This window comes from Ptychodera flava, chromosome 14 (genome assembly GCF_041260155.1).
Source record: "Ptychodera flava strain L36383 chromosome 14, AS_Pfla_20210202, whole genome shotgun sequence".
NCBI lineage: Eukaryota > Metazoa > Hemichordata > Enteropneusta > Ptychoderidae > Ptychodera > Ptychodera flava.
In genome coordinates, this window is record NC_091941.1 from 3,203,109 (window position 1) to 3,230,697 (window position 27,589).

Below are 27,589 nucleotides of genomic sequence, written 5' to 3' on the forward strand. Positions count from 1 at the left end.
CTTTTCAATGGTGATTACCAGGAATCTTTTTTTTTTCCGAAGTTTTTCCAGAGCCCCCACCCCCGATTTTCCAATTGCTCAACCCTTATCAACCCCCTTCGCAAGTTTCGCATCGCGGTCATGCACTCGTCATTTGTTTGTATGGGAGCCCTCAATCAGCCCTTGTGAGAAAGGATGAAGCATGCATTAACGGACACGGTTTCGTCAGTCAGAGTTCAAAATACTTTTAGTTTATCCAAGTCCCTCCACAATCACTGGATTGATATAAATTACCGTATAAAATAAAGATTTTATTTTGCTTTCTTAAATAGCTCAGGTTATTGATACAGGCAACTTTTGTACGGCTCGGTCAGTCCGGCCATAGCGTGTCATCATCGGCGAGAGGGCGCCGTGACCTTTGCATCGGCGATGTCAGTAGATTCAGCTGCAAGTCGAGCTCAACGGCGGTTTCTCTCATCAACATTCAATATATTGCCATACTGAAATACTGTACAACAGAAAGGGTACACAGACATGTGGGTGTTTGGCTATGGATCATTGATTTGGAAAGTTGATTTCCCGTACACTAGACGAATTGCCGGATACGTTGACGGGTTCAAGAGGAGATTCTGGCAAGGGAGCACAGATCATCGCGGTGTACCGGGCAAGGTTTGTACTCGCTGCGGATCCGTAGCCCTGCGACTCCCTCATGTTTTTATTTTTGCACTCCCCCATACAAATAGTCAGGGAGTGGCAGGGCTACAGATCCATAGCGAGACATTGGGCGCACAGTTGCTTGGGGCTACAGTAGTAGGGTCTACATATAGACGGTACAGTAGACGGCCGCTGTACCGTCAATGGTTTACACCAGCTCGTATACTCCCTTCGAGTCTTTACTGGTGAGATTCGTCTCTGATACCATGAAGGTACTAGGTCTGAGTTAATTCATTTCCCTCCCTGGATCCGACGGAAAAGATAATTTTATAGTACAATGCTGAGTCACAGTGTGTAACTAGCGCCATCATCATCACCAGTGGTCAGAGGCACTGAGAGCCGGTTTTATACAAACAATGTGTTAGGGTTGATACACAACAAAACATCCCATTTATATACATTCCTAACGTTTTGATGAATTGAAACATATGCATGGTCACTACATCTGAGATATATCATTATCACGTAATTTGTTGTTTGATTTGATGAGTGTGAATGAAACAAAGCATTCTCCTCTACATCTGTACCAGTATATATGTAAGAGTGAAAACCTTTCAACATTATATCAGTAAAATTTTATGAATATTTGAACAGACTCCAATCTTCTTTAAAATTACAATTTCATGGAGCATCTGAAAATTATGATATCCATTGATGAAGCGTTCCCATGCCAGTTTTAGTCTGTTGGATTCATCGATGTACATCCATGGTTTAACGTACAATGCTGTTGTTTTCCGTATGCTATATGCTGTGAGCTGTATATGGGGGATCTCAAAAACCATTTGGCAAATTTTTTTAAACCATGTTGCGATGCGATGGTTACTCTGGCAAATATCACCAGTTGATTTTTTTTGTTTTATTCATTGTCTAAAAGTTGTTTTACTTCCTTTGGACCAGAAGTCCAACCTCAGTACTGGAGAGAGGGGCTCTGCTTCAATGGACTGATGTAAAGGCTTTTCATATCATGATCTTCACACTGTGTTTAATGTTGTTTTGAATTTTCTTCCAGCCTGGTAGAGTCGTTACACTAATAGAAGATCCAAAAGTAAGTTACCAAATTTTCAAATACTTCATGAATGCAATGTTAGGAAGCAAGTGACACTGATACAATTGTGGTTTCTTTCTGACATGACATGTGAGATTTCATTCTAGTGTAAATGAGTGCATCTCCAGTGTTTTGATTTGCTACACCAGGATGCTCTAATGTATTCTTGTTTTTCCTTTTATAGGAGACAGTATGGGGCATTGCATATGAAGTTCCAAAAGATGAAATTCAGAAAGTGAAGGACCATTTAGACTACAGGGAAAAAGGTGGTTACACAGCAACCACTGTTCTGTTTCACCCAAGAGACAACAGCGTCAAACCAATACCAGTCACTATTTACATTGGCACTGAGCGAAATCCAAACTATCTGGGAGATGCACCGCTTGATGACATTGCTAAACAAATCTTTGAATCCATCGGTCCAAGTGGCAAGAACATTGAATATTTGATGGAGTTAGCCAAGGCATTCAGGGAAAACTTTGAAGGCATTGAGGATTTGCATCTCTTTGACTTGGAAAGAAAAGTTTTATCTTTATCAGAAGAACATACAGATACAAAAACAGATGTATGATCATTGATGGGAAGATATCATTATTGACTCATCTCACAGGAATTCTTCACACAACTGTGCAACAAATGTGCACCCTCAGAATGTAATCAACTTTAAGACACTGTATCAAGATTTGATAAAATGTGTTATGGATTTGTATTATGGAGGTCAGATGAACAGCCAATGAGACCACTGTTATTTATACTGATAATTTTAATCATCATCTGTTTACAGAAATAAATGTCTTTCACTTTTTAACATCAGTGCGATGGAAGTGTGGAAATCTCTTCCCTAATCACAGGTTTGGCTTTCATGTCTGTCATTATCAACAGGTATAAGTGATAATGAGCAGAACTAACAAATATTACTATTGTTTTCTCATGACAATATGCAAATCTGTGGTTACATTCATATCTCACACTTAAAAATTAATTTTCATCCACTTTTTCTAATCATCTTATTTCATTGGATTACAAAGGTTTTGCAAAAAGAGCTTTCATCTCAAGATTAAAATTATTATTGCACAGGTTCATAAATGTTGATTTAACCCCTTTTTAATCAGGTTTATCAATTACTATCAGGTTAAGCTGATTAAACTAATAGGGCATTATATGTCCTACATATAATTTAACAGACAACTATTTGAAGACACTTTGAGATATTTATCATTAATTTGATTTTTCTCTTTCTTAGCACCTTGATTGTGTTGTACTGATATTAAATGACTTCTCTTGAAAAGAATATTCAGAACAACATTAACAGATATCATCTATATCACATGGTGACAAGTTGTATTTATCTGTTGACACTGAAAAATTGTATGAAAATAATTCTTGTTAATGGTGTTATTATTATTTAAAATCAAACATTCCAGGAACAAACTATGCATTCAATATGAAAGATACCAGGGCAAACAGCAAAGGCTAGTGTTGAAATAACCTCAATTACAGGTCAGCTGTTATTTTAAAACTACTGCCTCACATAGCAGATTAACTTGAAAAGCAACGATGCAGCTTAGGAGTGGACTCAGCATCTCTGATACATTTCAGTTTAATCTAAAACTAAGTTTTCAAATTTAAAATCCATATAATGCATACACCTGGGAAGTAACACTTGTCAAGAAAACAATTTGTTTCCTAATTGTATAACTACATGATGATGTACGCAATGCTGATGTTTTTTCCTTTTGAGTTGTGGATAGAGTTTGTCACATGATGCATTGAGAAGCATCATGAATTATCAAAGTGTAATGACAACGTTTAAGTACCTGCATTGTAAATGTAAATGTGATATGACACTGTCATTACCAATGTTGTCAATTCACTGATTTGTAAAGTAAACCATCAACATTGCTTGCCATGTTGGATGAACTATTGATATAAACCTTAATCAGCAGTTAAAGAATGCATTGCAGTCCATGTGACTAAATTGAGGCTGTACAGGCAAGATCAATGATATAAGATTTGAATTACGCATAGAATAGTGTTACTTGAGAGACTACAACTTTAAAGTCATAAACAGTGTCCAAACATCAGGTCAAAGTGCACATATTTGCTGAGTCATATTAATTTGAAAGTCATAATCATAATAAAGTCAGCCCCCACATGAAACTTAATAAAATTATAACTTTCCCCTGCACATATTTTTTAATTCTTGTGCCACTACAAGAGATGTTTGAATCAATCTGTTTTGACTTAACTAATCTCTCTCTTCATCCAAAATATTGTAATAGCTGGATCTGAAACAGATTTAAGAGGGGGAGGAAGTGGAGGAGGAGGAGGAGGGGGTGCACTTTGAGCAGATGGTGCAGAGGTACCGGTACTTGGAGCTGTAGGAACACTGTCGGTTGAAGGACAGCATGAAACGCTGCTTGTTTGGCAACTACCACATGAAGATTTAATCTTCTCTTTGTCTCCCTTACATGACGAAGTCTCGGTACAGGAGTCTTTGCATCCAAGATTATCTCCGGGTCCTGGCATACAGTCACAGGTTTCTAACATCTGATGGATGAGTGAGAAAAATAAAGATATAACAATTACACAGGGACAATAAGCATTGTAACTTTGTTGAAGGGATGAAATTACAGTTTTAAAATGGATTTTGTCACATTCTTTTGTGAAAAATCATTCTGCTCACTGAAATATTCTAAGTCAATGGGTATCATCATCTTGTCCTAAACCTTGTTCATCTGAGGTGCAGGTGACACACATGCAATAGCCAGGCTGTGAACAGGGCTTTGAGGTTTGACCTTATCACTTGTCAGTGGCAGAAAGGTAGAATATTATGTGAAACAAAAATAAGAAAAATATTTTCAAAAGATTATTGTCCATTTTGAAGGCTTCCAGCTGGTTTTCAAACAGAAAGCATTATGCATTTAATGGAAGCGTAGTCAGATGCACATAAAACATGGACTGACCTGAGCACCTAGTGTGTTTACTGGCTCACAGTAGATATATCCGATATGCTGATAAAAATCTTGTTTGTCTTTTGTACACAAGTACACAACATTGCGCCCAGTATCTATAGCATGCTGTTCTGATAGTCGCATTAATTTCTTTCCCAGACCCTGTCCTCGTCTTGCTTTGTCCACAACCACTGGTGATATAGAAACAATGCAACATCTCGAATGTCCACAATAATTGCAGCATGCACAAAATATGCATTGGTCACACAGTGCTCTTGTTGTTTGTGTAAGATGTAATGGTGAGAAATTTTTCACCAATTCTGAATATTGTGAGCTGATATGAATCATAAATATGGTTGAAAATGGAAACACCGATAACTTGCCTGATTCTATCAATACAGCTTTGCTTTCACCGATAACCCTGCAAAGTCTGCTGTGACCTAAAACATGCTCCTCTCCATCGCTGTCTTTTTCAACCATTACCAGAGAATAGGGCAGGTCATCAGATGATTTGTCAAGTGAGTGGAGTCTTCAAAAGAAATGAAAAATAAACAATACATCAAGAATTGTGATCCTGCCTGACAATCTAGACAATCTAGAGGGCTTGGTTTCATGGATTCAGTTTGAAGAATGACACTGGCTAAGTTATGGAGACTGTATGAATTAAAAAAAAAATAGGTTGTGACTTAGATTATTTCATGCATAGCATACACGACTGGACAAATGCCAAGGGCTGGACCACTGACATGTGAGGGTGGATACATTATGGAGAAAAGGTTAAAAACACTATAAAGTGTTAAGATTTGGTTTTATACTAGTTCATACAATTCTCATTTCACCAAATTTCTGTTTTTTTCCTTCATAAATCAAAGGCATAGGATTATTCTCATCCCAATACACTGTACTGTTTCTTTTACAATTCTCTCCTCTCAGACACTTAAACTGCGTGGCAATTTACAGTGATTGTAGATCAAGCTGACTAATAAATTTGCTGACTTCATATATCTGGAGTTTTACCTTCTAAAAAACTGAATACTGTTTCAAAAATTCAGGTTTAAGAAGTTTCATAATCCAAAGGTATGGTAAATATCTGTTGCATTCTGAGAAAAAAAATGCTTGAAGGAAAGGAAAGTTCCTAAACCACACTGACTTGCCATATTGAAAGCATGGAATCATTGAGAGAAGAGATTGAATGTCAGGAGCAATTGTTTGATGTCATTACGCTGATTGGTCCAATTCAGGGTAATATAGAAGGTTAAGGTTGGCGTAGTAACTGTTGTCCTGAATAAGACACCCTAAATTAAACACACTTAATGACTACACCTTACTGGGCGTACTATTTGAAAATGAAAATAATGATAACTTGAGAATCCAAATGAAGCTGACAGGTACAGCATTAGTTCTTTTTTTATATGATGCCCGTCCATACCAGTGCCTGGAGTTGCCTGTGTGCATGCATGCATGTACACAGGCAACTCCAGGCACCTGTGTGGAGGGGCATGTACACAGGCAACTCCAGGCACCGCTGTGGAGGGGCATGTACACAGGCAACTCAAGGCACCTGTGTGGAGGGGCATGTACACAGGCAACTCCAGGCACCTGTGTGGAGGGGCATGTACACAGGCAACTCCAGGCACCAGTGTGGAGGGGCATGTACACAGGCAACTCCAGGCACCTGTGTGGAGGGGCATGTACACAGGCAACTCCAGGCACCAGTGTGGAGGGGCATGTACACAGGCAACTCCAGGCACCTGTGTGGAGGGGCATGTACACAGGCAACTCAAGGCACCTGTGTGGAGGGGCATGTACACAGGCAACTCCAGGCACCAGTGTGGAGGGGCATGTACACAGGCAACTCCAGGCACCTGTGTGGAGGGGCATGTACACAGGCAACTCCAGGCACTGTGTGGAGGGGCATGTACACAGGCAACTCCAGGCACCAGTGTGGAGGGGCATGTACACAGGCAACTCAAGGCACCTGTGTGGAGGGGCATGTACACAGGCAACTCCAGGCACCTGTGTGGAGGGGCATGTACACAGGCAACTCCAGGCACCTGTGCCCCTCCATATGAAATGGTCTATCCCCTAAAGTTTTACAGAGGAAAGTGCATCTCTTAAGTCGGAGTTCCTGATCATCTCTCCTACCTGAGGCCCATGAAATAACAAACCTATCCTCTCCTCGGTCTTCATTGACCAAGGGGTCAGAGGGGCGACCCTCGTGGATTATGTCCATCGTGACTTTGTCTGAGGGTCACAGCTCGGAAGTTACGTATTATAGTTACCGTGCAGTTTTACTTCGAGGCCACTCGCTGTTGAGTAAATTAGCACATCCCTCTTTCAAGTCTGGTCTTTTGTGCAAAGCACACATGTACATTTCCCTTGCCATGGTAAATTCAACGCGTATCAACTTCGCGGTGTGGTTGAAAACATCTGGATCAGTTGCTTCTCACGAGTGTGACACTAGTGCGCCCTCAAATGGTCGGGTCATTCTCGGGTCAAAGGTGGAGTTGGAGCGCCGAGTCAGACAGAACTTGCTTGAGTGTAGAGAAATGATGGCAAATATCGAAGAATTTCCTGAGCCGCTGTCGGCAAAATATCGAGAGTAAGTTTTTGAGCTTCATAAAACGAGTCTTTCAAGTCATGGTTTAAGGCGTGGTGATAGGACAATTACCATTAAACTGTGTACTAATATTAGCGTCGGACATGCCACGATATCATCGAGAGAAGGTGAAACTCAAACTGGCAAGACTGAAGATTAGTGGACACACACAAAAAAAGATTGTTTGAATTGTCAGTAACCTAGGGAGTCCACTCATACCATCACTTTTATTTAGAACCCCATGAGAAAATCCACTTGAATTCGCAACCAGAGGAGTGTCCACTAATTTTCAGTCATCCCCTGAAACTCGACTTTTATTAAGCCGGATGCGGAAGGGAAGGTGTCACTGTCACAGGCCAAAGACACAGGTGCATGTAACCATTAGCAGATGTATCAGCAGTCGGCGCAGATACCTGCCAGGCGAGTCAATTGGTTGAGCGTTTCTTGATACTACCACTAATGCTCAGCCTGTGGCCTCGTTTAGCGGGTTTTAGCACAGGCGACCCAAAATTATTACTGAGTTTTTCATAGTTTTCTCTATCATTTTCTCTTGATCGGAGTAAATAAAATAAATGGTTATATAACCTAACCTAGCCTCTGTGACTCTTTATTTATTTTACACTCCATTACAAGGACGTATATCTCTCAGACACACATGCTGTAATTAATTAGTCAACACAATTAATTATGCTAATCCGTGGACTTATCAGAGGTTGGTCAGCATCGGAAAGATAGAGATGTAAATGAATAAGGAGCCAATTTTAGTAACCTTTCCTATCTTTCGTGATGTTGACCAACCTGTAAAATCCCTGATAAGTCCACTGATTAGCAATAATTAGTTATGTTGACTAATTAATTACTGCATCCTTGTAATGGAGTGTAAAATAAATAAAGAGTCACAGAGGCTAGGTTAGGTTATTTAACCATTTATTTTATTTACTCCGATCAGTCAGAGCATGAAGAAAGGAGAGAAAATGATACAGAAAACAGTATGAAAAACTCAGTAATAATATTTGGGTCGCCTGTGGTTTTAGACATCAACTGCTTAACCCAGCTATATTCTAAGCACCTGTGACAGGCAGATGCAGTCAAGTTGAGTGACTTATGTCAATGATAAAATCAGTGATCACAGCACAGGAGATGCCGCGGCAGATAGGGTCATTCATGTTTATAATCAGAGATGTTGTATGGCTTGATTTGTTAATTTCATTTTCTATCAAAAATATGGAATTATAAATTATGGGAATGGCATCACAGAAGCCAGTCCGCTGGCAAAGTTCTTTGTTATTGTCAACTTTTCCAGTATCCTGCCACTGAGTGTCAGCCCTGTCGCTTGCCTACCTGTCAAGTCAGTAAAAACAAGTATTGAGCCAAACGTACACTTTATTTTTACCTACTTGTGTGCTATAGTAGTTTAACTCAGTAAAAATATTTACATTATCAATTTTTCTGGGCCTTCCAATTTTCAAGTATCTCTTAGAAATGCCCACTTGACATGATTGTGAAATATGAACTTAGCAAGGTAAAGGATAAAGGATTGCTTCAGTGGATTATAGAAATGTTTTTTTTACGTAAGCCATATTTACCAAAGTTATGTGTTGTAATGTTTATTTGGTGTTATTGTGTGTGTTTTTATAGGCAGTTTGCATACCCAACAATTAAAGACCGCCTTCCAACGATTCTCACCAGAGTTGTGGATACTGTCTACCAATATAAAAATAAAGCATTTGAGGAGTTTGGTGAGGTAAGTTCACTCCATTACACATCAACAGGATGAGGATTAATGAAGTTTTAGTCTTCCCAAAGACAGTTGTACACATCATATGACATGGGACCAAACGCTTTGACAGAAACACCATTATTTTATGCATTCTTTTAGCCACACCAAATCAATCAAGTGTATATATATGTGTTTATACAGCTCGTGAAACAGAAAATAACACGCAAAAAAATAAAATTTTTCAAGTTGATGGTAAAGAGAGATATGAGACACTATGTTTGTTAGTTTTTTTCGGTAAGGCTAATAAAGCTTCTGGTTTTGAAATGTTTGCACTATAAAACTGAGTGGGCTTCATTGTTCTATAAGTTGTCAATTGTAACCATCATGGATTATTTTATGAAGTGGAGAAATTAGTACAAGTTTAGCTAACCCTCATTTACATACATTTGTTACCGGAGCATTTAATATATTGTCATGCCAAATTATAGAATTTGATGGGTAAATATTGTTGCTGTGTAGAATTAAAATTCAGCAAGGAATGTATTCTGAATGTGTTTATTGTTATTCTAACAGTGTGGAATAAATGACAACAAAGCTATATAGAAAAGAGATTAAGAGTAATTCATGGAAAAGTAAATTTTTTAACCTATCCTTCCTTAATTCAAGGATCAAACTATCTGCTGCACATACTGGTTTGTACTAGTGCTGGGCAGTGGAGAACGTCAAAGATCTGTAGATCTCAATACTGCTGGCACAGGATAAAAAATCTACAATAATACTGATGTCAGTCTTTCAACATATCTATTTTTATTCTTTTCTGTCAGGATGGCCCTGAAGACTGTAAATTTATTGTTAGCAAGTTGTCTGAGTTGAAAAACTACATGCAGACAGACAAAGCTCTGAAAGCATTGGAAGATGACAGAGAAGATGTTGAAATATGGAATGAATTCATAGAGAAAGAAAAAGAGAAATACGGAGCTAGCTTCCCAAGTTGGTTCAAATCACCATGGTTACTGGTAGAATGCTACATGTACAGAAGAATCAATGACATCATCAGGTTAAGGTATGTACAGCTTTATTCTTCCTGCACTGGTTGCACAGGCCCCTGTCTTCTTGCATATCACACCCAGTTTTAATGTACCCTTTCACCCCCAGTTCCCTGTATACAGGTCCAACTTTACCATAGAAAACAATGGATTTGGGACAAACCATGGTGGTGAAAGTTTTAATGTAAATTTGCGGATGACACACTTAAACACTGTGCCACAAATCACTAGGTATTCAAAAGTTTTGAAGATGTTTCCTACGTAGCCTTCTCACAGTGAATTCTCCAAGACAATAACTACTGGGTACTACACCCAATAGAATAATAAACCAAATAACCACTTGCTTTTGTAAATTCCCATATACATGTAGCTGTCTTATCAGATATGCTGTCAAATTTTTGAAATGTTATAACAGGCAATAGTCTCAAGCCAAAGCAAGGTACAATATATACTCTGTCTTGGGAGTATTTAATTTATGAAATAAAATAACAACCTGGATAGAAGTTGTAAGGGAGATGCCTGGATCAAATATAAGGCATTTAAGTGTCCAGTAGCTGAACTTGGATGTACTAATAATAGATATCCTATAAGCCATTACCACATATTTTCGCAATGTTTTAATCTTTTGAAATCTTTATAAAGTTTGTTTTTATATCAAAATCTCTGAATTCATATTGACAGTTCAAATCTGAAAGATTATGATCCCTTTGGTGATCAGAAGAGGCATGCATTTATTGTGTCCAATGAAGCTGAAATTATTCTCAGCGAGTACTTGAATGGTGTCACCAAAGACAGCAAGGCGGCAACTTATGAAGTATTTTCTGAATTTGTTCAGGTAAGAGAAATTATCTTTCAATTAATCTTGCTTCGTTTTAATCCAGTACTGTTTGCAAGTTTCTTAAGATCACTTGGATAATTGGAATTCATTTCTTACAGATTGCACTGTGGGGCAACAAGTGTGACTTGTCAATATCTGCTGGAATTGAAAATTCCCAGAAAGTCAGTCCGTTGGCTCATCTCCAACAGATGAAATCCAAGATCCTGGTTGATGGCACTCCTCAGCTATGGCAGACTCTTCAAGATTCCAGGAAAGATGCCAAGCCAGTGAGAGTTGACATTGTGCTTGACAACGCTGGTTTTGAACTCTTTGGTGATCTTTGCTTTGCAGAATATCTACTGCGATCATCCCTGGCCGATGTCATTCATATGCATTACAAAGCAATGCCTTGGTTTGTTTCTGATGTTACGTTGTCAGATTTCATATGGACTCTACAGACAATGGCTGACGATCCAAGTCCAGTTCTCAGTCACCTTGGCAAGTCCTGGCAAAGACGTCTCCAAGACGGTTCTTGGGTTATCAAGGGGGATATTTTCTGGACCACCCACTATGACTTTAGTAAAATGAAATCAATCGCTCCAAAGTTGTACCAGGATCTCAGTGAATCTGCTCTGTGTTTCTTCAAAGGAGATTTGAACTACCGCAAGCTGGTTGGTGATTTGAATTGGAAACATACCACACCCTATGATGTCACTCTCAGGGGGTTTCATCCATCGGCCCAATGCTCACTCCGAGCGCTGAAAGCTGACCTCATTCTTGGCTTGAAAGAAGGTCAAGCTGAAGCCGTAGAGAAGGAATACAGTGATTGGATGATCAGTGGAAACTTTGCTGTCATTCAGTTCAGCGGAAAAGTTGAAAAATGAATGCCACATCTGAATCAAAGGTCAAAGATGTATGTATCATCACAGTGTCATGTCGATTCAGAACACTGGCAAAAGAATGTCTATTTCTTGCTATAAAGACACTGTCATTTGCTTGCAATGCTAAGAATATCAGAATTACAGGTATAAAGTTATCACCCAGGGTCCTGGCTAGTGTAGGCATTTAATAGATATTTACATTATGGATTTGGAGAACCAGGCATTAAAAACTCACTCTCTGTTAGACTCAAAATTCAATTCATCTCTTACTTAAAATCATCAGTGTACATTCTCTTCATCCACTCTCACAAAATGTTGCTCTCTAACTAATAAGAGTAAGAATACTGTATGCAATATACATATTAAATGCATATTATACATATTAAATGCACATCACAAGTCACACATATCACTGATAAATTTTCTCATTTCTAAATATGGACTCATGTTTTATCAAAAGGTTTTGAATAAGAAATCTTTTTCCACTGAATATTTTAAGAGAAATACTCTTGAGCAATTATGCTTTCTTCAGGTTTAATAAAACAGGTCTAACCAAAACAAGGACATGTGTGTCGGAATTGCAATATTATTTTGCTTACAGACACCAGAAAAGACACTGACATGACACCATAGTGATACTCTACATAATCATGGTCCCTCTATAGAGGGACTGTGACATAATTAACTCTCATGCAGATTTTGTTAAAATGCAGGTGCTACTATTACGTGTCTGGGATGAATCTGTCCATGTTATCAAACTTATATGATTGTAATCTGACAGGCATGTCAATGATTTTCATGTGATTTTGTCGTTCAAAATGACTTCGTGAAATTATCAGGAAATTTTTGGTAATTATAAATTATATTACCATGCCCTGTCCATCGCCTTTTAATTGGTCGAGCTGAACCACATGACCACAAATACACAGTAATGGTTTAATTGAAGGAATAAATTTCAACCGACCATTGCATTAGTGGTAGATTGTTGCGTAGATCATGGGTTGAACACATTGGTCCTTAGCAGTAACTACTGCCAGTAACTGTTGCCGGGAAAAGTCAAGCGACTTGGGCAAGTCTGTGACAAAGTAAGTGAAGCTTCACGTCTTTTGTGTGAAAATACTGACCAAGTCAAGAGTGATGGCAGACATAGATGAGCATTTTGTCTCACTTTGAACAGTTACCATAAAGGGCATGGTTGTGTCATAGAATGCACCATGGCGTTTGTGTATTCTTTCAGATCACCAAGTGTCGACCTTTTCACTATGTAACAGATCAGGAACAGTAGAAAAACAAATTTACAGAAATTGAAGATTAATCTTGGGATTAATTTCTTCAAGATTGAAAATAACACGCACAGACATTTCATCACAGAGTTTCATAAGCAATTATATTTATTCTTGTAGAATTCAGGAAAAAATCACTAACAAGAGAGGTGTTGATGACAATGTTTATCAAAAGCAGTAATACTGAGCAACACTACAGGAATACAAGGCAAAACTCAATCAAAAACATGTTCACAACATCACTTTTGAACTGTGTATTTTGTTTAGCTTTCATCCAGTATGAGAAGCTGAGTGTTATCCAATGATGAGAAAATTACAAATCCCCCTGTGAGGTTTTCACATCTAACTGGAAGTATTGCATGAGTTGTATACACTGTCACACATCAGGACATGCATGTATTGAAAATACTTAGCAGTATAAACACCCTTGGTTTGGTGGTATGTTGGACACACATCATGGCCGCAAACAGTGCTGTATGTCAATTACAGAGAAAACACATGATTTGTGAACCTAGCACAATTTTCTGCAGTCTCCTCATGAAACTGTTGTCAGAAGAAGATGCACTCGCAGAAAATGACTTCAGAATTCACAAACATTCACTCAACAGGAAATGTTGATTGGTATGGTATGATGAGATGGCATCTCCATTAATGAGTAGGCATCCCAATTATAACATTCATACCCCAATCTCTGTAACAGTATAACTTTCACAATACTGAAGAAAAATGTATTTTACACCGTGAAAGAATACATTTCATGAAACAGAAACAACAACAACAACCAATTTTGTCTTGTAGGAAATAAATGAGTAAAGAAACATAAAACCATTTCATTGCACTCAGAACTTAAAAGTAGAACTAGAATTTGTTACAGATGTTTGATCTTCAAATAGTTTGGGAATGAAAAAGTTTGTTATGATATCAAATTTGGCTTATCAGAAAGACAAACAAGAAGTACAATGGTGAAATTTAAGACATAAACCTTGCTGTACATGATATTCTGTAACCTAGAAAGTAAAACAAAAAAGGTGGCAGATATATACAGAGACATAAATCTCTCATAAATACTGGTTTATGAAATGGCCAAAATATTGCAAAATATTTACATTTCTTTTTCATGTGACCTCAAACATCACAATAAATACTATGAAATACACTGTACCCTAAAATATACTTTTGATATCACGATTTATGAATATCTGCCAAACTTATATTATAATCCTGTAAAGCTGTTCAGATGTAGGCTATCATACATGTATTAAATTGGAAGCTTGATCATATTTCTGTTAGGTCTCTCCGAACTAATCTTACACGTATGCTACTGCTTTTCCATGGAAAACAGCTTCCATGGAAGAGCATTATATACCACTTGCAGGAATTAATGGATTTATCAATGTTCAAGATGATAGATACCCATAGACATTCTATCTTGGTTGAAGCATTTCAGACTCTTGAAAAGATCACTGGACCAATATCCCTTGTGGTAGAAATCAGTATTTGTCAACCCATAGACATTCTATCTTGGTTGAAGCATTTCAGACTCTTGAAAAGATCACTGGACCAATATCCCTTGTGGTAGAAATCAGTATTTGTCAAGGGGCCCTTTCAAGATGAATTTACACAAACACATTCCTTAGGAAGGTGTCAAATTGTACTGTGGCTAAGCATGGCCCAATGTCTTTCCACATTTTCAACTGTCCCTTTCTGAGTAGAATATCTTAGCATACTTGTAATTGATATCATTCATGGAGCTCTTTCAAGAATAATAAAAAGACATTATGATACTCGAGGATGGATACTCAGTATCTTGCTCTACATAATTCCATTTATGAACCTAAGAACATCTTGAATGACACTCCATGGGTCTGTATAAACCAACATGAATGAGTTTGCAAGACACAGAGATATTGCCATATACATACTTGACATTGCAAAAAACAAGTAGACATATCTTTTTTCAGTTTCAAATATGCTACTTTTAAAATGCCCTATCTGCTCCAGGGCTTAAGTGAGAACTCACATCAACTTCAATAGCTTAGTTTTTGTATGCAAGCACTGGATAGTATTTAAGAAGAGAAAACAATTTATCATAATTCATCATAAATATAGTATATATACAAGTCTAGTTTCACTGTTTATATACAATGTAAGGCAACAGTGTCCATGTAAATTTCAATACTTGATCTGAAGTAGGTTTTGTACCTAAACACCAACTGATATGTTCAAGAATTCAAAAGTGAAACAAAAATTACTCATACACATTTCTTCAGTGATATAATCACAAGAAATTTTTAAAAGCTGCTGTTTGAATAGCATCAAAATAACAAAACAAACACACACAATATCTTTTGCAGCATGATTTTTACACCCAATACTATAACACTGAATAAATTTGACATTGAAAACAACTATCCATACTGTGAAGGTCAATGAAGACTGACTGGTTTTTATTTAGTGAAATGAAGAGATGTGAATATGTCCACATGTACACATTTTAATACCCAATGCACGATTTAATTTTTTCAACACTGTACAAGAAAGGCTGAAATTTTACTACCTGGTGAATAATCACGGCGTTTTAATGGAGAATTCTAATTTCTTTCTCTGTGAACCATCCAACATGATTTTGGTAGAAACATAAGGTAGTGCTGTGTAGACTCAATTAGGTTCAAAGGTTTTAAACCTTCTGACAGTCCTGACATTTTAACTTCAGCATTATTCAAAGTACTTTTATTCTTGCTTTGACTGAGGTATAACCACGAGTATGAATTTTTTTACTTGATGTGACAACAGAATTGTAGTCTGCACACATCATTATGGTACTCCTTTCCTAACAGACTTTTAAAGCTTCAGACACTATCGATAGTCAGCCAGAAAGTAACACAGGACATGATGTAAAGGTTATGAGATCATCATACACAAGTGTCACTCTTTCATTCTTTGTATCCGTACCAGTCACAACTGGAGCAAAGGGAAAAGTTAGCCAATGTTTGTCTGCATTTTGGGGCTACAGGAAACCCAAGCAGTTAATTTTGTTCAGTCATGTTGCATTCGACAAGATATTTCTGAATCTCCAACAAAGTAAACAAAAAAATGGTGAATGAAACAAGTTCAACTTCACAGAAAATCTTCCCCATTGTACGCCAATAAGCTTGATTAAATCTGTCGTGTCAATGAGAATGTTGAATTTGGATACTTTGAAATTTAAAAACCATCGACCTTGCAAAAACATTTTTTTATCTTTCTTGATAAAATGCACACAGTAATAGCAGAAAGTCAATCTATTCATGTTTTATAAAAATATTTCTTTTTCTTTCATATCAATCATCTGAAACAAACAATCTAAATCCCAACATTTTCTGGTGCCGAGACCAGGATGGAAGATATACTGAAGAGACATACTCTGCTAAGGCAAATGACCAAACTCAAGCAGGCGGCTTTGAACCTTAACATTTCTGTCAACTCATATTGCAATGTACATAATAGCGGTATAACTTAAAAAAGAGCTATGTCCAGTCTTCAAAATTTTGTTAATCACATATAATCTTTTATGTACATATTTCTACATATAACCAGACCACAAAAATGCCAGTGTACAGTTTTTACATCTCTTTCAAAGACTAGGAGACTTCCATTGAGTGCGGTGCTACTCCGTTCATACCTTCAAATGAAGAAGTTTGTTTTGCTGATGGGTTACCCTGTGGCAGAATACTCTGCGGTTTCTGCTTCCTGTCTTTGATCAGTTGGTCTTGGCGTCTTGTTGATACCAAATTTTTCATGGCTTTCCTGTTTGCTCCTCCAGAATCACTGTCTGCATAGATATGAAACAGATGCTATTTATGTGACATGATTTCTTTATGTGTTCCGAATCCTAATTTCAGATCTGCTGATCAGTTTAAACTCTGCCAAAATACCTTGAGATCAGATGCCCCCTACTCTCTATTCTTTTAAATCAAACCTTAAAACACACCTTTTTAAATTAGCCTTTAGTTAATATTTTTATGTACTTTTTGGGTGATTTAACGTTGCCAGATTAGTTGACATGCAAAGTGTTTTTGTTGATTTTTAATTTTTTTCACTTGTATATTTTTCTTTTAGTTGTGAACTTTTCTCATTTCTAAATAGCAGTGTAATTTTACAGCATCTTTGATCACTGTTATCACAGTGGATATAGACACTTTATAAATAAATCATTATCATTATTATTTATTATGCTAGGTGATAACCACTCAGGGATTCCAAATTCTGAACAAAAATAAGCCTTGACAAGATTCAGTCATTGTAATGTTTCATAGACAGGTATTCGGCATTGAAAAATATCAGTCTAAAATACAAGCACTGTTTCTGCGAATAAACTGGGAGACAACAACACCAGCACTTCCAAAATGTAGTGAGACATTTATTATAAAATTCACTGATATTGATTCACAGTGCTGAATCATGAATCCTACATCCCAGATGTAATAAGTGTAAATATAATAGACATCAAAGAAATCAGACTTGACTTACTGTCTAACGATGCTCTCAGGTCGTAAGTTTCTTCCTGTGTTGCACTGCTATAGGACAGCTTGCCATCTAGGGAATTTGGTGAGTCTGTGAAAGTACAAATAGGTTCTAACAAAATGTTTTCTTTGTCATTTACAAATCTACCACTTATCATGGGAACAAGTGTAGAGACCTTGATGTGAAATTCAATGACCTTCCAGGCATTTTTCAGCAATTTTCTTGGAGGATTTTTGCATGAGTTATACCAGGTTTGTTTGAGTGTTTGACTAGGGCAAGTATTTGAATCTTATCAACATCTACCATGTATTGTATCAGACATTTTCAAGAATAATTTTTACAGGTCCCTCCAACACAATAGACATTTCCACAACTGTCCCTGAAACATGTGAAATTTCATGACATGCAAGAAGTGTACAAAGCTAGAGAAGCAAAAACTTAAATCACTGAATGTCTTGCTATTACAAAGCACATACATGTAGTTATTTCTAACTGGATTTAAAAAACATCCATGTTATTATTATCTTTCATTGTAATTTATGATAGGAGTAATCTAACATGTTATGATGAGGAAACTTTGCTGACAGTGCATCACGCATTCAATCTGAGTTAAACAATTCCTCATAGGGACACAGATATCTTTATCCGAGGACAAAATGTCTGAGACAGATGTAAAGTTGATAAGTCCCTATCAATATGCCTTGCAATGTTCCTATCTCCCAGGGAAACAGCCCCTGGAAACAACAAAGAACTAAGACTTTCAGTTTACCATCTTTCCTGCTGCTTGCTGCGTGTGTTATCTTCCCTTGACTCCCTCCCTTTCCCTTGTTCTGTGAATAAACCCAAAACAATCGACCACAGCACACGCACATGCATTTTGCTTATAAAATCAATAATAATAACGATCCTATGTGTTAACTTTATTTACATCCCACATAGCGAATATTTGTAACATTCTGTGTGCACAAATTGCTGCAGATTATCGAGTTGAATAGCCTTGTCTAGCTGGGAAGTGGAGAGACATTGAGGAAAGAAAACACACTCAGCAAGCAGCAGGACATGTCATACACCACCAGTCTAAGTTCCTTGCAGTCTTCCTAGAGAGAAAGGAACTTTGCAAGGGATATTGATAGGGATTTATCAACTTTGATGTCTCAATAATTTTGTCATCCTGGACAAAAGAAGAAGACTCACTTCCTCTCATGAGTCTCATCTGAGCACTGCTGTATTTGCCTGGAAACATCTGGTTTCTCTGTGGCTGTGCCTTCTTGTACTGAGGGCATTCCTTTGTTGTACGATGACTAAAAGGAGATTTGACATAGTGTGGTAGAGTCATTGGTGTTGGTGCTGCTGTTGACCTCTGTGGCTGTACAGAACTTGGTCTCCAGTCTGGATTCATGCCTGGAAATTGAATTGTCATACCAGATTAGAACAACTTAGTGAAAAAAATTTGATGTGAGGGAAGCATAATGATGACGATCACAGTTATTATAACAGTACTGCCATCAATACAGGTTAATGGCACTGTGTACTTCCAGTTGAACAACCCGTGAAAATACCAGAAGTACCGGTATAGAGAGATATTTTATAAATTTTCACTTTTGACTACACTTAGAGAGCTTAGCAATGTAAACACACACTCAGTATGAACACAGATGGGCACATAAATGGAAATATCTGAACATAAATCACAGAAAGAAGACAATACATAGATTTTGTAAAAGAACATGAATAATTTCTTAATCATTTTGGTCAAATTTTTGTCATACAAATTACTTCCCGTGTCGAAATTTTAAATGATTTGAAACAACGTACTTCAAAACAATATGGCTACTCACTTTCTTTTTTTGATCCTGTTCCTGGTCTGGTCACCTTGACTGGTTTGACTTTGTAAAATCTGACATTTTGTGGACGGACTGATTGTTTCTTTTTAGCATACTCCATGTTCTTTTTCTTGACCCATTCAGTATGTTTATTTTTTCTGAGCTGCTCAATGTCTATTTCTCTGTGATTGAAAAAAGATGAAATTGCTTATTTTGAAATGCTCACCGTTTAAAATTCAGATTTTTACATTTTAGGCAGTATTTCATTGATCACCAATCCATAAAACATTACATCTCATCACCCTGTGATCAAAGTAGACATGCACATCTGTGCCCGTCTTAATGGGAGTAATGGTTCAAAGTTCATATTAAGGTAGTTTGCACCTTGAAAGTGAAAGACAAACTTTCGCTCAAACTTTCCTCAATGAAACTTTCAATTATTGTCTTACAAAATAAAAATGAAAATTAGGGGTCATCATGCAAATTTGGTACTAGAGAAACAATTTACCTAATATTGTTTGATATTTGAAATTCAAAATGGCCATCATCCTTGTGTTAACTCTATGAGGAAAAAACTAAAATGGTGAATTTTTTTTTATTCTAAGAGATTTACAATGAGCCCTTAACAAGTGGTACATCAATGAGCAATTGTAAAAATTCCAGAGTCCTAAAAGCTGTCCCCAAGGTGCATTCTTCCTCAAACAAGAAAACACAAAGTGAAATAAAAACACTCTTGAAGGATGTACCGGCCTCTACTGTACATGATTATGCAGTCAACCGCAAATCAAGGATTTGAATGCACCAAATAAAATGTTTTTCCTCACAGGAATGTGTCAATGTAACACTTAATTCAAATATTTGGAAACTGGAACCAGTTTTAATTAACAAGTACAATGCCTGTTTAGATGGAACAAAGACTAATGGAACACGTGTGGTTATTTGTCTCCATGGTGATAAACAGTTTCTGTCAACAAATGTTAATGAATATTAGAACAGAAGTATTCACTTAAAGTTCTAATCACAGTCATAACAACTGTAGCTCTTTAAGCCCTGTCACCACCATGGTTTGTCCCAAATCCGTTGTTTTCTATGGTAAAGTTGGACCTGTACACAGGGAACTGGGGGTGAAAGGGTTAAGCCCTGTCACCAGCTGGACTCAAAGAACTTCCAATACTGCAGCTACAATCACAGGTCATAATGTTGTATTTCCTTTGACGTACAGAACTCAAATTTCCTGTAAGAATAGTAAAGCTCACCTCGTTGCAGTATTGTTGTCTTAATACGTTATTGAATTATAAAATATTTTCACGTATGACTGGCAAATCATACATAACCTCCCAATACTTTTAAACCAGTTGGCACAAACATCAACATCGCTCATTAACTGCACACTTACTCAATCTCATCTTCCTCGGAATCATCGTCAATGGGTAATGGCGGGTTGTAGTAATCCATGGTTTTCATGCGTAACCACTGTTCCAGTGTTGGTCTTCTTCCTGGTGTCAGTCGGTTCAACTGTTCCTCACGTAAGTCATTCTGTTGTTGAGTTTTGAGCCTGGACTCCCTAGCTCCCATTGAAACTCTCTGAGTTAGCAATCAAAAAAATAGGTAAACAGGTAAATAACTCAATCAATCTATAATAATAATTATAAATAGGGAGCAACAATAAACATTAATCATAAGTAAACTTTACAAGTGCTGATTTCCATCTTTTAAAATATTAATTTTGTGGTTTCTCTTAGACTTGTAAAATCCGGCTTTGATTTCAAAGCAGCATCAAATTCTTTGCCGATACATTCCTGTAACTATAATCATTATATGCAAATATGATATCAGTGAACATAATCACATCCTGAAAGTACACATATGTTGGTCCATCTGCTGAACACATTAGTAAACAGTGCACTGTTCTCCTTCAAGTGTAATACTCTCCTCAAAAGCAATGTTAATAGCTGGCCAATACTCTCCTCAAAAGCAATGTTAGTAGCTGGCCAATGCAACAGTCACCATCAAAACCATGTTAGTAAGTTAGTCAATACATTTTTACCGTAAATGTGTTGTCAGCTTCTTCAAGTCCCTCTTGAAGCTCCTGTTCCATCTTATCATTGTTTTCTTTGTCTTTTTCCTTCAAATTTGAATGAGAGAAGACAGATTTTCTCACCAGATGCAACTTGACAAGTGACTGGTTGTACATTTATACTTCAATAACACAGCACACACATTCATGAAAGACCAACAGTCACACTTAGTCACACTTTTCTGTTATCCTCCTCTGATTATCAATCCATTCCCATGAGTTAGAGATATTAAGGCACAATTCGCCTTGGGGACAGATATTTGGACTCTCAAATTTTCATCATTCTTTTCTGATCTACAACTTATCGGGGCTCATTTCAAAGCTCTTGGAGAAGGAAAAATTTTCACTGTCTTAGTTTTTGCTAAATCAAATATTGTATTTTTCCCCAAGAGTTAACACAGGGATGGCAGCAATTTAGAATTTCAAATATCGGTAAATGTCAGGAAATTTATTCCTGTAATAACAAACTTTGTGAAATGAACCCTGATTTTTATTGTTGATTTGGTAAGAGAATGAATGTATCTATTAAGGAATGTTTCAGTTTGATTGCAAGTCTTTCATGTTTGAAGCACATACTACATTAAGGGTTAATCTGTGTACATTGCTAGCAATACATGTGTGTTGAATTCTACATGCAGTGAGTGTTACTGTGATAATTTCAAATCAACAATGAAACTACCTGATATTGTCTAATGATGAAAGAATACTTTGACAGCAATAAGGGTTTAGAACTTTTTCAAAGTATCATTTATTTGTAGAGATAGCTGATATTGGCAGGTTGTAGATCAGTTTGACCATACACCACTTACATGTTTTATATGTCATTTCTTTTAAAACTCACAGATATTGAAATGACGAGTGCAGGTGGTTAGTGTTTGTCAATGTATGCCAAAACCCAATCAAAATTATTGGCCAAACTGGAAAGACAGGAAAACATCAATCTGAAAAGTGAACCTTACTGCTTCATGCCGCAGACTTATGTCCAACTGTCTTGAATTATGGTCCACTCTACGTTTGAGTTCATTGAGGTGTCTAGCCAGTTCAGCTTTGTACAGCTCTGCCTCTTCATGGATTTCGTCAAAGGCTGGGTGGTTACACTTGATGATCTCGTCAAGAAATGACAATTCCTCTGTTCAAAAGAATTCAAAGAATCTGTTATCCCGTTTGTGAGTACATGTCTGGCTGTGAGAAAATGTTGATCCAACTGTTTCTTCATTATGAACGTACTTCTTTTGCATGAAATTTCACCCAACCTCTGAAAGTAAACTGGTATTTCAAAAGAGTTTTGAAAGTATGGTTGATTTTCGAAATATCTTTGATAAAAGTACAATTATTGTCACTCACCTTCCAAGTATTTATCCCAGTTTAACATTTTTTGCTGAACTTCAAATGCGATTAAATCCGAATCAATAGGCATCTCAGCTCGAGTAATCGGTGAAATGTTTCTTGGGTTCTGTTGATGATGAGTTTGTATCAGTTCGTTTTGTCTTTCTTCTCTCAATTCAGCACTGAGAGCATTTTTCTGTGCATCTCCTTCACTGTGGACACTCGTTGGAGTGCTAGCTCCTGCTCGCCGGGTTCCTGCACTTCTTGTCGCCCGTGGCCTGCCTGTTGGAGAGTTCCTCGGAGGGCTTCTAGAAATAACTGGTGGAGGAGTCTTCTCCCCATTCCATAGTGATACTGGTTTTACAAATCCCTGGCTAGCCTCTTTATCATAACTAGTTTCCACGATAGCTTTCTGAGTTTGCACTTTCTTTGTGCCTTTCTTCTTCTTATCAGCTAGCCAGGGTTGAGGGGCAAGGTAAGGACTTTTCATTTTCTTTGAAGTCTTTTCTGTATCTTTCTTGTTCTCAGTGTCCTCTTCTTCCTTCACTTCACCATTTTCAAGAACTGTTACGGTAGTTTCCCCGTTCTTTTGTTGTTCATTTCTTTGCTGTCCTGATGAATCAGCAACTGACGCTGTATTTGTCTCTGAGTTTTGTTTCTGGATGTCACCGTTTGCAATAGCTTGTTCACCTGATTCACCGTTGTTGCTGCCAGGTGTATTTCCACCCTCCTCTTTCTCCTTGGCTTCTAACTCTCTTCGTCTCTGATGGTTACGGTAAGTCCTGCCGATGATGATGGAAGCATCATTTATAATTGATGAGGCTCGTTTACCACCAACACTCTTCAAATATTCAACCGTATATCTGTTGCCGCCTTTTTCCATGGCTGAATCTAGAGGAGTGGAGTACTTGAACTGCAATGTGAAAAAAGACAGGACAAAACATAAGCATGGACGAAATACTGATAACTTCAGCAATTGTGGCCATTTTATTTGTTAAAAATCAAACTTTCAGAAATCACCAAAACACCATATCACATGCATAGATAGAGCTGATCCGTGACCTTACTGGTTAGGTAGAGATGAAATATATATAGCTGTAATTGCAAGTGTACTTGACTCCCGATGTAAGATTTTGTACTCGGATACAAAATGTCACTCACTGATTAATGTTATGGATTTTCACTTAATTTGTGAGTTAGTTTCAACTAAGTGGGCAGTGTGACAAATTGTTGAGATGAAGTGAAGCCATGATGTTTTATTTGCTTTGTTTTGTAGTATTTATATCTCACTCTTTCAATGTCAACATATTTATTCTGTGATAAAAGATTTCATAAAAATTTTGTCTTTCTATTAAAAAACTCTATAGTTTCAGAACAGAAGTAGAAAGACTTTTGACAGTTGTTTTTGTTGATACTTAGAATGAAAATTATTTGTTGTACAAGGGATTAGCTTGTCATGGTAAAGTCAAGGAGCATTAGCTGAAATTGTTCAAGCAGTTACTTCCATGTCTCTTTCAAATTAGCACATTAATTATGGATTCATTTCAGAAACAAAGTGACTGTGTTACAAGACATTCTGGTAAGTTTCTCTACCACAGTGTACATCCTGGGAAATATGCACAGAGCAAACCATTGCATCGACTCGTACTGCTTGTACTAATTTGCACCAGTTACATTCTTGAGTTGAATTAATACACACCCTTCTCCATACATAGGTACCTACAGATGTTGACAGATGTTTCACATGTTTTCATAATTACTATTAACTAGTTCCAGTCAAGCACACAACAGACTTACTTCGTCAGTTTTCATAATTTCGTTGACGCGAGCCCCTGCATCAACTAACATTTTACAGATGACTTCATTATTGGCAGCGGCCGCTTGGTGCAGTGCGGTCATCCCTGCATCATTTGCAGAGTTGGGATCGCATCCAAACTCCAACAAATATTGCACAACATCTGGTTGAAAAAAAAATCAAAGTCAGGTTAGCATAATTCAAAACTTGATCTACAATATGACCATTTGGATTTCTCAGTGAAAACAGCCCTTGATTCTTTAACACAGATGTTCTTATAAATCTGATGTGCAACAGGATACTGTTAAGAAACTATACAGCCTGACCTCTACATTCACAGAAGGAAATCTTTGTCACAGAAACATTCAGAAAGTCAAACAATACGTCTTGAAAACAAAAAAACAGCTCGAGTTATTACCTTGCTTTTTTAATTACTCTTGTCATTTGGAATTTTGAAGGAGTGCATCTTTTCACTTTGTTTGAAAATGACAATAGTCTTTTGACTTGGTTAAACAAAGGTCATCTGGATGTATTCTCCATTAAATAATCACAAATCTGAATCCTTTGATGAACTGTGATGAGAGCATTGATCTTACACTATAACACGCATTGATGACCTCTACATTGCTGCATTACAATTTAATGACGCAATACTTCAGATGACTTCTTTTAAATGTCTTTACTCATTGACATCAAAGACATTGAAACTGTAAATTTTTTCCTGTTTGTCAATCCATTGCCAAATATTTCACCATCATGGTTGACTCGACAACCTATTACCTTTTGATAACCCAATGTCATCTGCTAGTCTGACAGACTAATGCTAAAATTTGCCACTGATACAAGCGATCGGCATTTGTATCTATAAAAAATCCTCCCATCTCCACCGAAGTTTATGAGTAAATAACAATAGTAAGTCTTCTAAAGAATAAAAAACTTCATCTGTTTTTACTTTGAATTTTTTTCAGTCAAATTCACTGCATGGGCATAAAAATATCAGAAGTATCTTATGTCACTTCACCATCGCGGGATGACAAGCGCATAAAATTTGTAGCAGGTTTACATTGGCACTTGATATTTTCTCTTCCTAAGCTATTAACTTCTCACTGCTATGTGTGACAATTTCCTGCTTTTTTTAAAGTTTTTAACTATTTCTTTCCGTAATGTACCACAGTTTATATTCAATTGTTCCCATAAAATATATTCAACTAGGAGGATATTCTAGTTTTGTTAAATTCAGGATTAAGCCAGTGAATCAAGTCTTAAAATAATTTAAAAGTTAGAATATACCATACACAATATCATTCTTGCATTTACAGTTCTCAGCTGTCGGTAACTTTGGTTCCTTTGAAGTATTCACATGTATGAGTAAACATTCCCTTGTCAACTCAAACACACAAACAACACTGAGGTTTTAACACTTAGCAATCTGGGCTGGGTCTGTTTTGTGAAGGATGTCTGTCTATTTGCTCATTTGCTAAAAAGCTTCAGTTAATTAAAACTTAAGCTCTACTTTAATGAAATATTGAAACTCTATAACTTCAACAGAAAGCAGTTGTGATACACAGCAAAGCAATTAAGACTAGCCACAGCACATAGCTATGTTTTAATATGTTGAGTTATAATATTCCAACTAACTTGGCACTGAAACTCTAACTCATATTTTAATATCTCATTCTCTGTCCATATTTTCTGGATCGCATCTTTTTCTCTTCTAGGAATAAGATGTCCTGTCCTTTCAAATAGATATTGGTATTGGTTTAATGCAAACTATACTACACAGATGGCATGCAGGCAAAACGAACTGAATACAAAATTTTCATGTGTTACTCAATAGCATTTTGTGACAAAGTCAAGTATGAAATATATGCAGCATCAATGTTAATTCAAGCAGAATAAAAAGAAAGCTGCTATATGTTAGAACAAGAGAGAAAAAAATGACCTGAATTATGTATGGCATGGACAGATTTTCCACTCACCTCTGTGTCCTTTATGGATAGCGTCGTGTAATGGATGGTTACCAGCCTTGTTGGCCATATTCAGTGGTGCCTTGGCATTGGCAAGTAGTTTCAGACATCCCAAGTTACCCTTGACAGCGGCACAGTGAGCAGGGCTGCCAAAATCAAGGAAAGGCAGTCAAATTTTAAGTGAGGAAAATTCAAAGACAAATGAGTGAGTTGCTCCGTTGCAGAGTACAGTCATTAGATGTGGATCATGTAGCACAGGTGTGTGAATGAACACGACTGGTTCAGCTACTGATGTATAACTTCCAACAACTGAACTCCAAGGCTAATTAGCATATGACACATGGTAAACTTCAAACTAGACAAGCCAGGTCAAACACGGTAAAGTGTCTCCAATGCTGAGTCTATACAACATGAAAGCAATCATGATCTGATTTTGATATGCGTCACATTTAAAGAGTGGCTGGAACTAACGGCGGTGTGGTTTTCACAAGTAAAGTGAACTCACCAGAGACTGCAGAAAGCTTTCACCTAGTTCACTTAAAATATCCTTAAGAAAGTACCACCTTTTAACGGAACACAGCTGCCAACAATGTGAACGTACTTTAAAGGACTATTCTTTGATGTATGACTGGCTTTGCTTACTAACTGAGGAACACTTGAATGCATTTGAACACACTCAACTGAATAGGCTAACAATAATTGGCCCATTCAGACTATCCCCCTAACGTCTGGCCCATCAGACACTAACCGGAAAAGAAAAGACATTAACATAACTGTACCTTCATTTTTGGTTGTGAAATTATCCAAGCAAACACACTAGAAGCTGTGAAATCCCTTGATAAACTCCTCCAAAGGGAATCAAGACTTTTGCTCAGGCTGACTTTGTGCACTGATCATCAAACAAGTTTCCTATAGCAACCAGCGATGACCTTACAGTAACGAGCAACAGTTATCTGAGACTATTGTCATGTTGATGATTTGTGTAAGCAGACAATAAAGCTGTCATTGTGTCAAATGCCGACAATAGACAGCAATTGTTGTCCATCAAAGACAGTTACTA

General features: G+C 37.1%; 4 protein-coding genes across 4 annotated transcripts in view; 2 read left to right on the forward strand and 2 right to left on the reverse strand.

Annotated features, from left to right (window-relative positions):
- Positions 1 to 387: 387 nt before the first annotated feature.
- On the forward strand, positions 388 to 2,551 carry LOC139149013 (putative glutathione-specific gamma-glutamylcyclotransferase 2). Its single transcript, XM_070720505.1, has 3 exons — positions 388 to 648; positions 1,703 to 1,738; positions 1,923 to 2,551. Exons 1-3 carry the CDS (start codon positions 514 to 516, stop codon positions 2,307 to 2,309), a joined length of 558 nt encoding a protein of 185 aa, XP_070576606.1. The 5' UTR covers positions 388 to 513; the 3' UTR covers positions 2,310 to 2,551.
- On the reverse strand, positions 2,484 to 7,112 carry LOC139149012 (N-alpha-acetyltransferase 80-like). The gene is made up of 4 exons (XM_070720504.1): positions 6,975 to 7,112; positions 5,076 to 5,221; positions 4,705 to 4,883; positions 2,484 to 4,288 (listed from the first exon to the last, which is right to left on the reverse strand). Exons 1-4 carry the CDS (start codon positions 7,076 to 7,078, stop codon positions 3,983 to 3,985), a joined length of 735 nt encoding a protein of 244 aa, XP_070576605.1. The 5' UTR covers positions 7,079 to 7,112; the 3' UTR covers positions 2,484 to 3,982.
- Positions 7,059 to 12,319, forward strand: LOC139149011 (damage-control phosphatase ARMT1-like). The gene is made up of 5 exons (XM_070720503.1): positions 7,059 to 7,294; positions 8,930 to 9,035; positions 9,836 to 10,074; positions 10,739 to 10,892; positions 10,994 to 12,319. Exons 1-5 carry the CDS (start codon positions 7,059 to 7,061, stop codon positions 11,756 to 11,758), a joined length of 1,500 nt encoding a protein of 499 aa, XP_070576604.1. The 3' UTR covers positions 11,759 to 12,319.
- Positions 12,320 to 13,123: 804 nt separating this feature from the next.
- Positions 13,124 to 27,589, reverse strand: part of LOC139149010 (inversin-A-like) — a 47,624-nt gene continuing 33,158 nt past the window's right edge. The window contains exons 7-16 of the mRNA XM_070720502.1: positions 26,542 to 26,675; positions 24,565 to 24,725; positions 22,786 to 23,680; positions 22,401 to 22,570; positions 21,412 to 21,489; positions 20,761 to 20,948; positions 19,380 to 19,546; positions 18,736 to 18,942; positions 17,548 to 17,631; positions 13,124 to 16,849 (exon numbers count right to left, since the gene is read on the reverse strand). Of these exons, the coding sequence (XP_070576603.1) occupies positions 16,659 to 16,849; positions 17,548 to 17,631; positions 18,736 to 18,942; positions 19,380 to 19,546; positions 20,761 to 20,948; positions 21,412 to 21,489; positions 22,401 to 22,570; positions 22,786 to 23,680; positions 24,565 to 24,725; positions 26,542 to 26,675 (2,275 nt within the window). The 3' untranslated portion in view covers positions 13,124 to 16,658. The remainder of the gene's footprint in view (positions 16,850 to 17,547; positions 17,632 to 18,735; positions 18,943 to 19,379; positions 19,547 to 20,760; positions 20,949 to 21,411; positions 21,490 to 22,400; positions 22,571 to 22,785; positions 23,681 to 24,564; positions 24,726 to 26,541; positions 26,676 to 27,589) is intronic.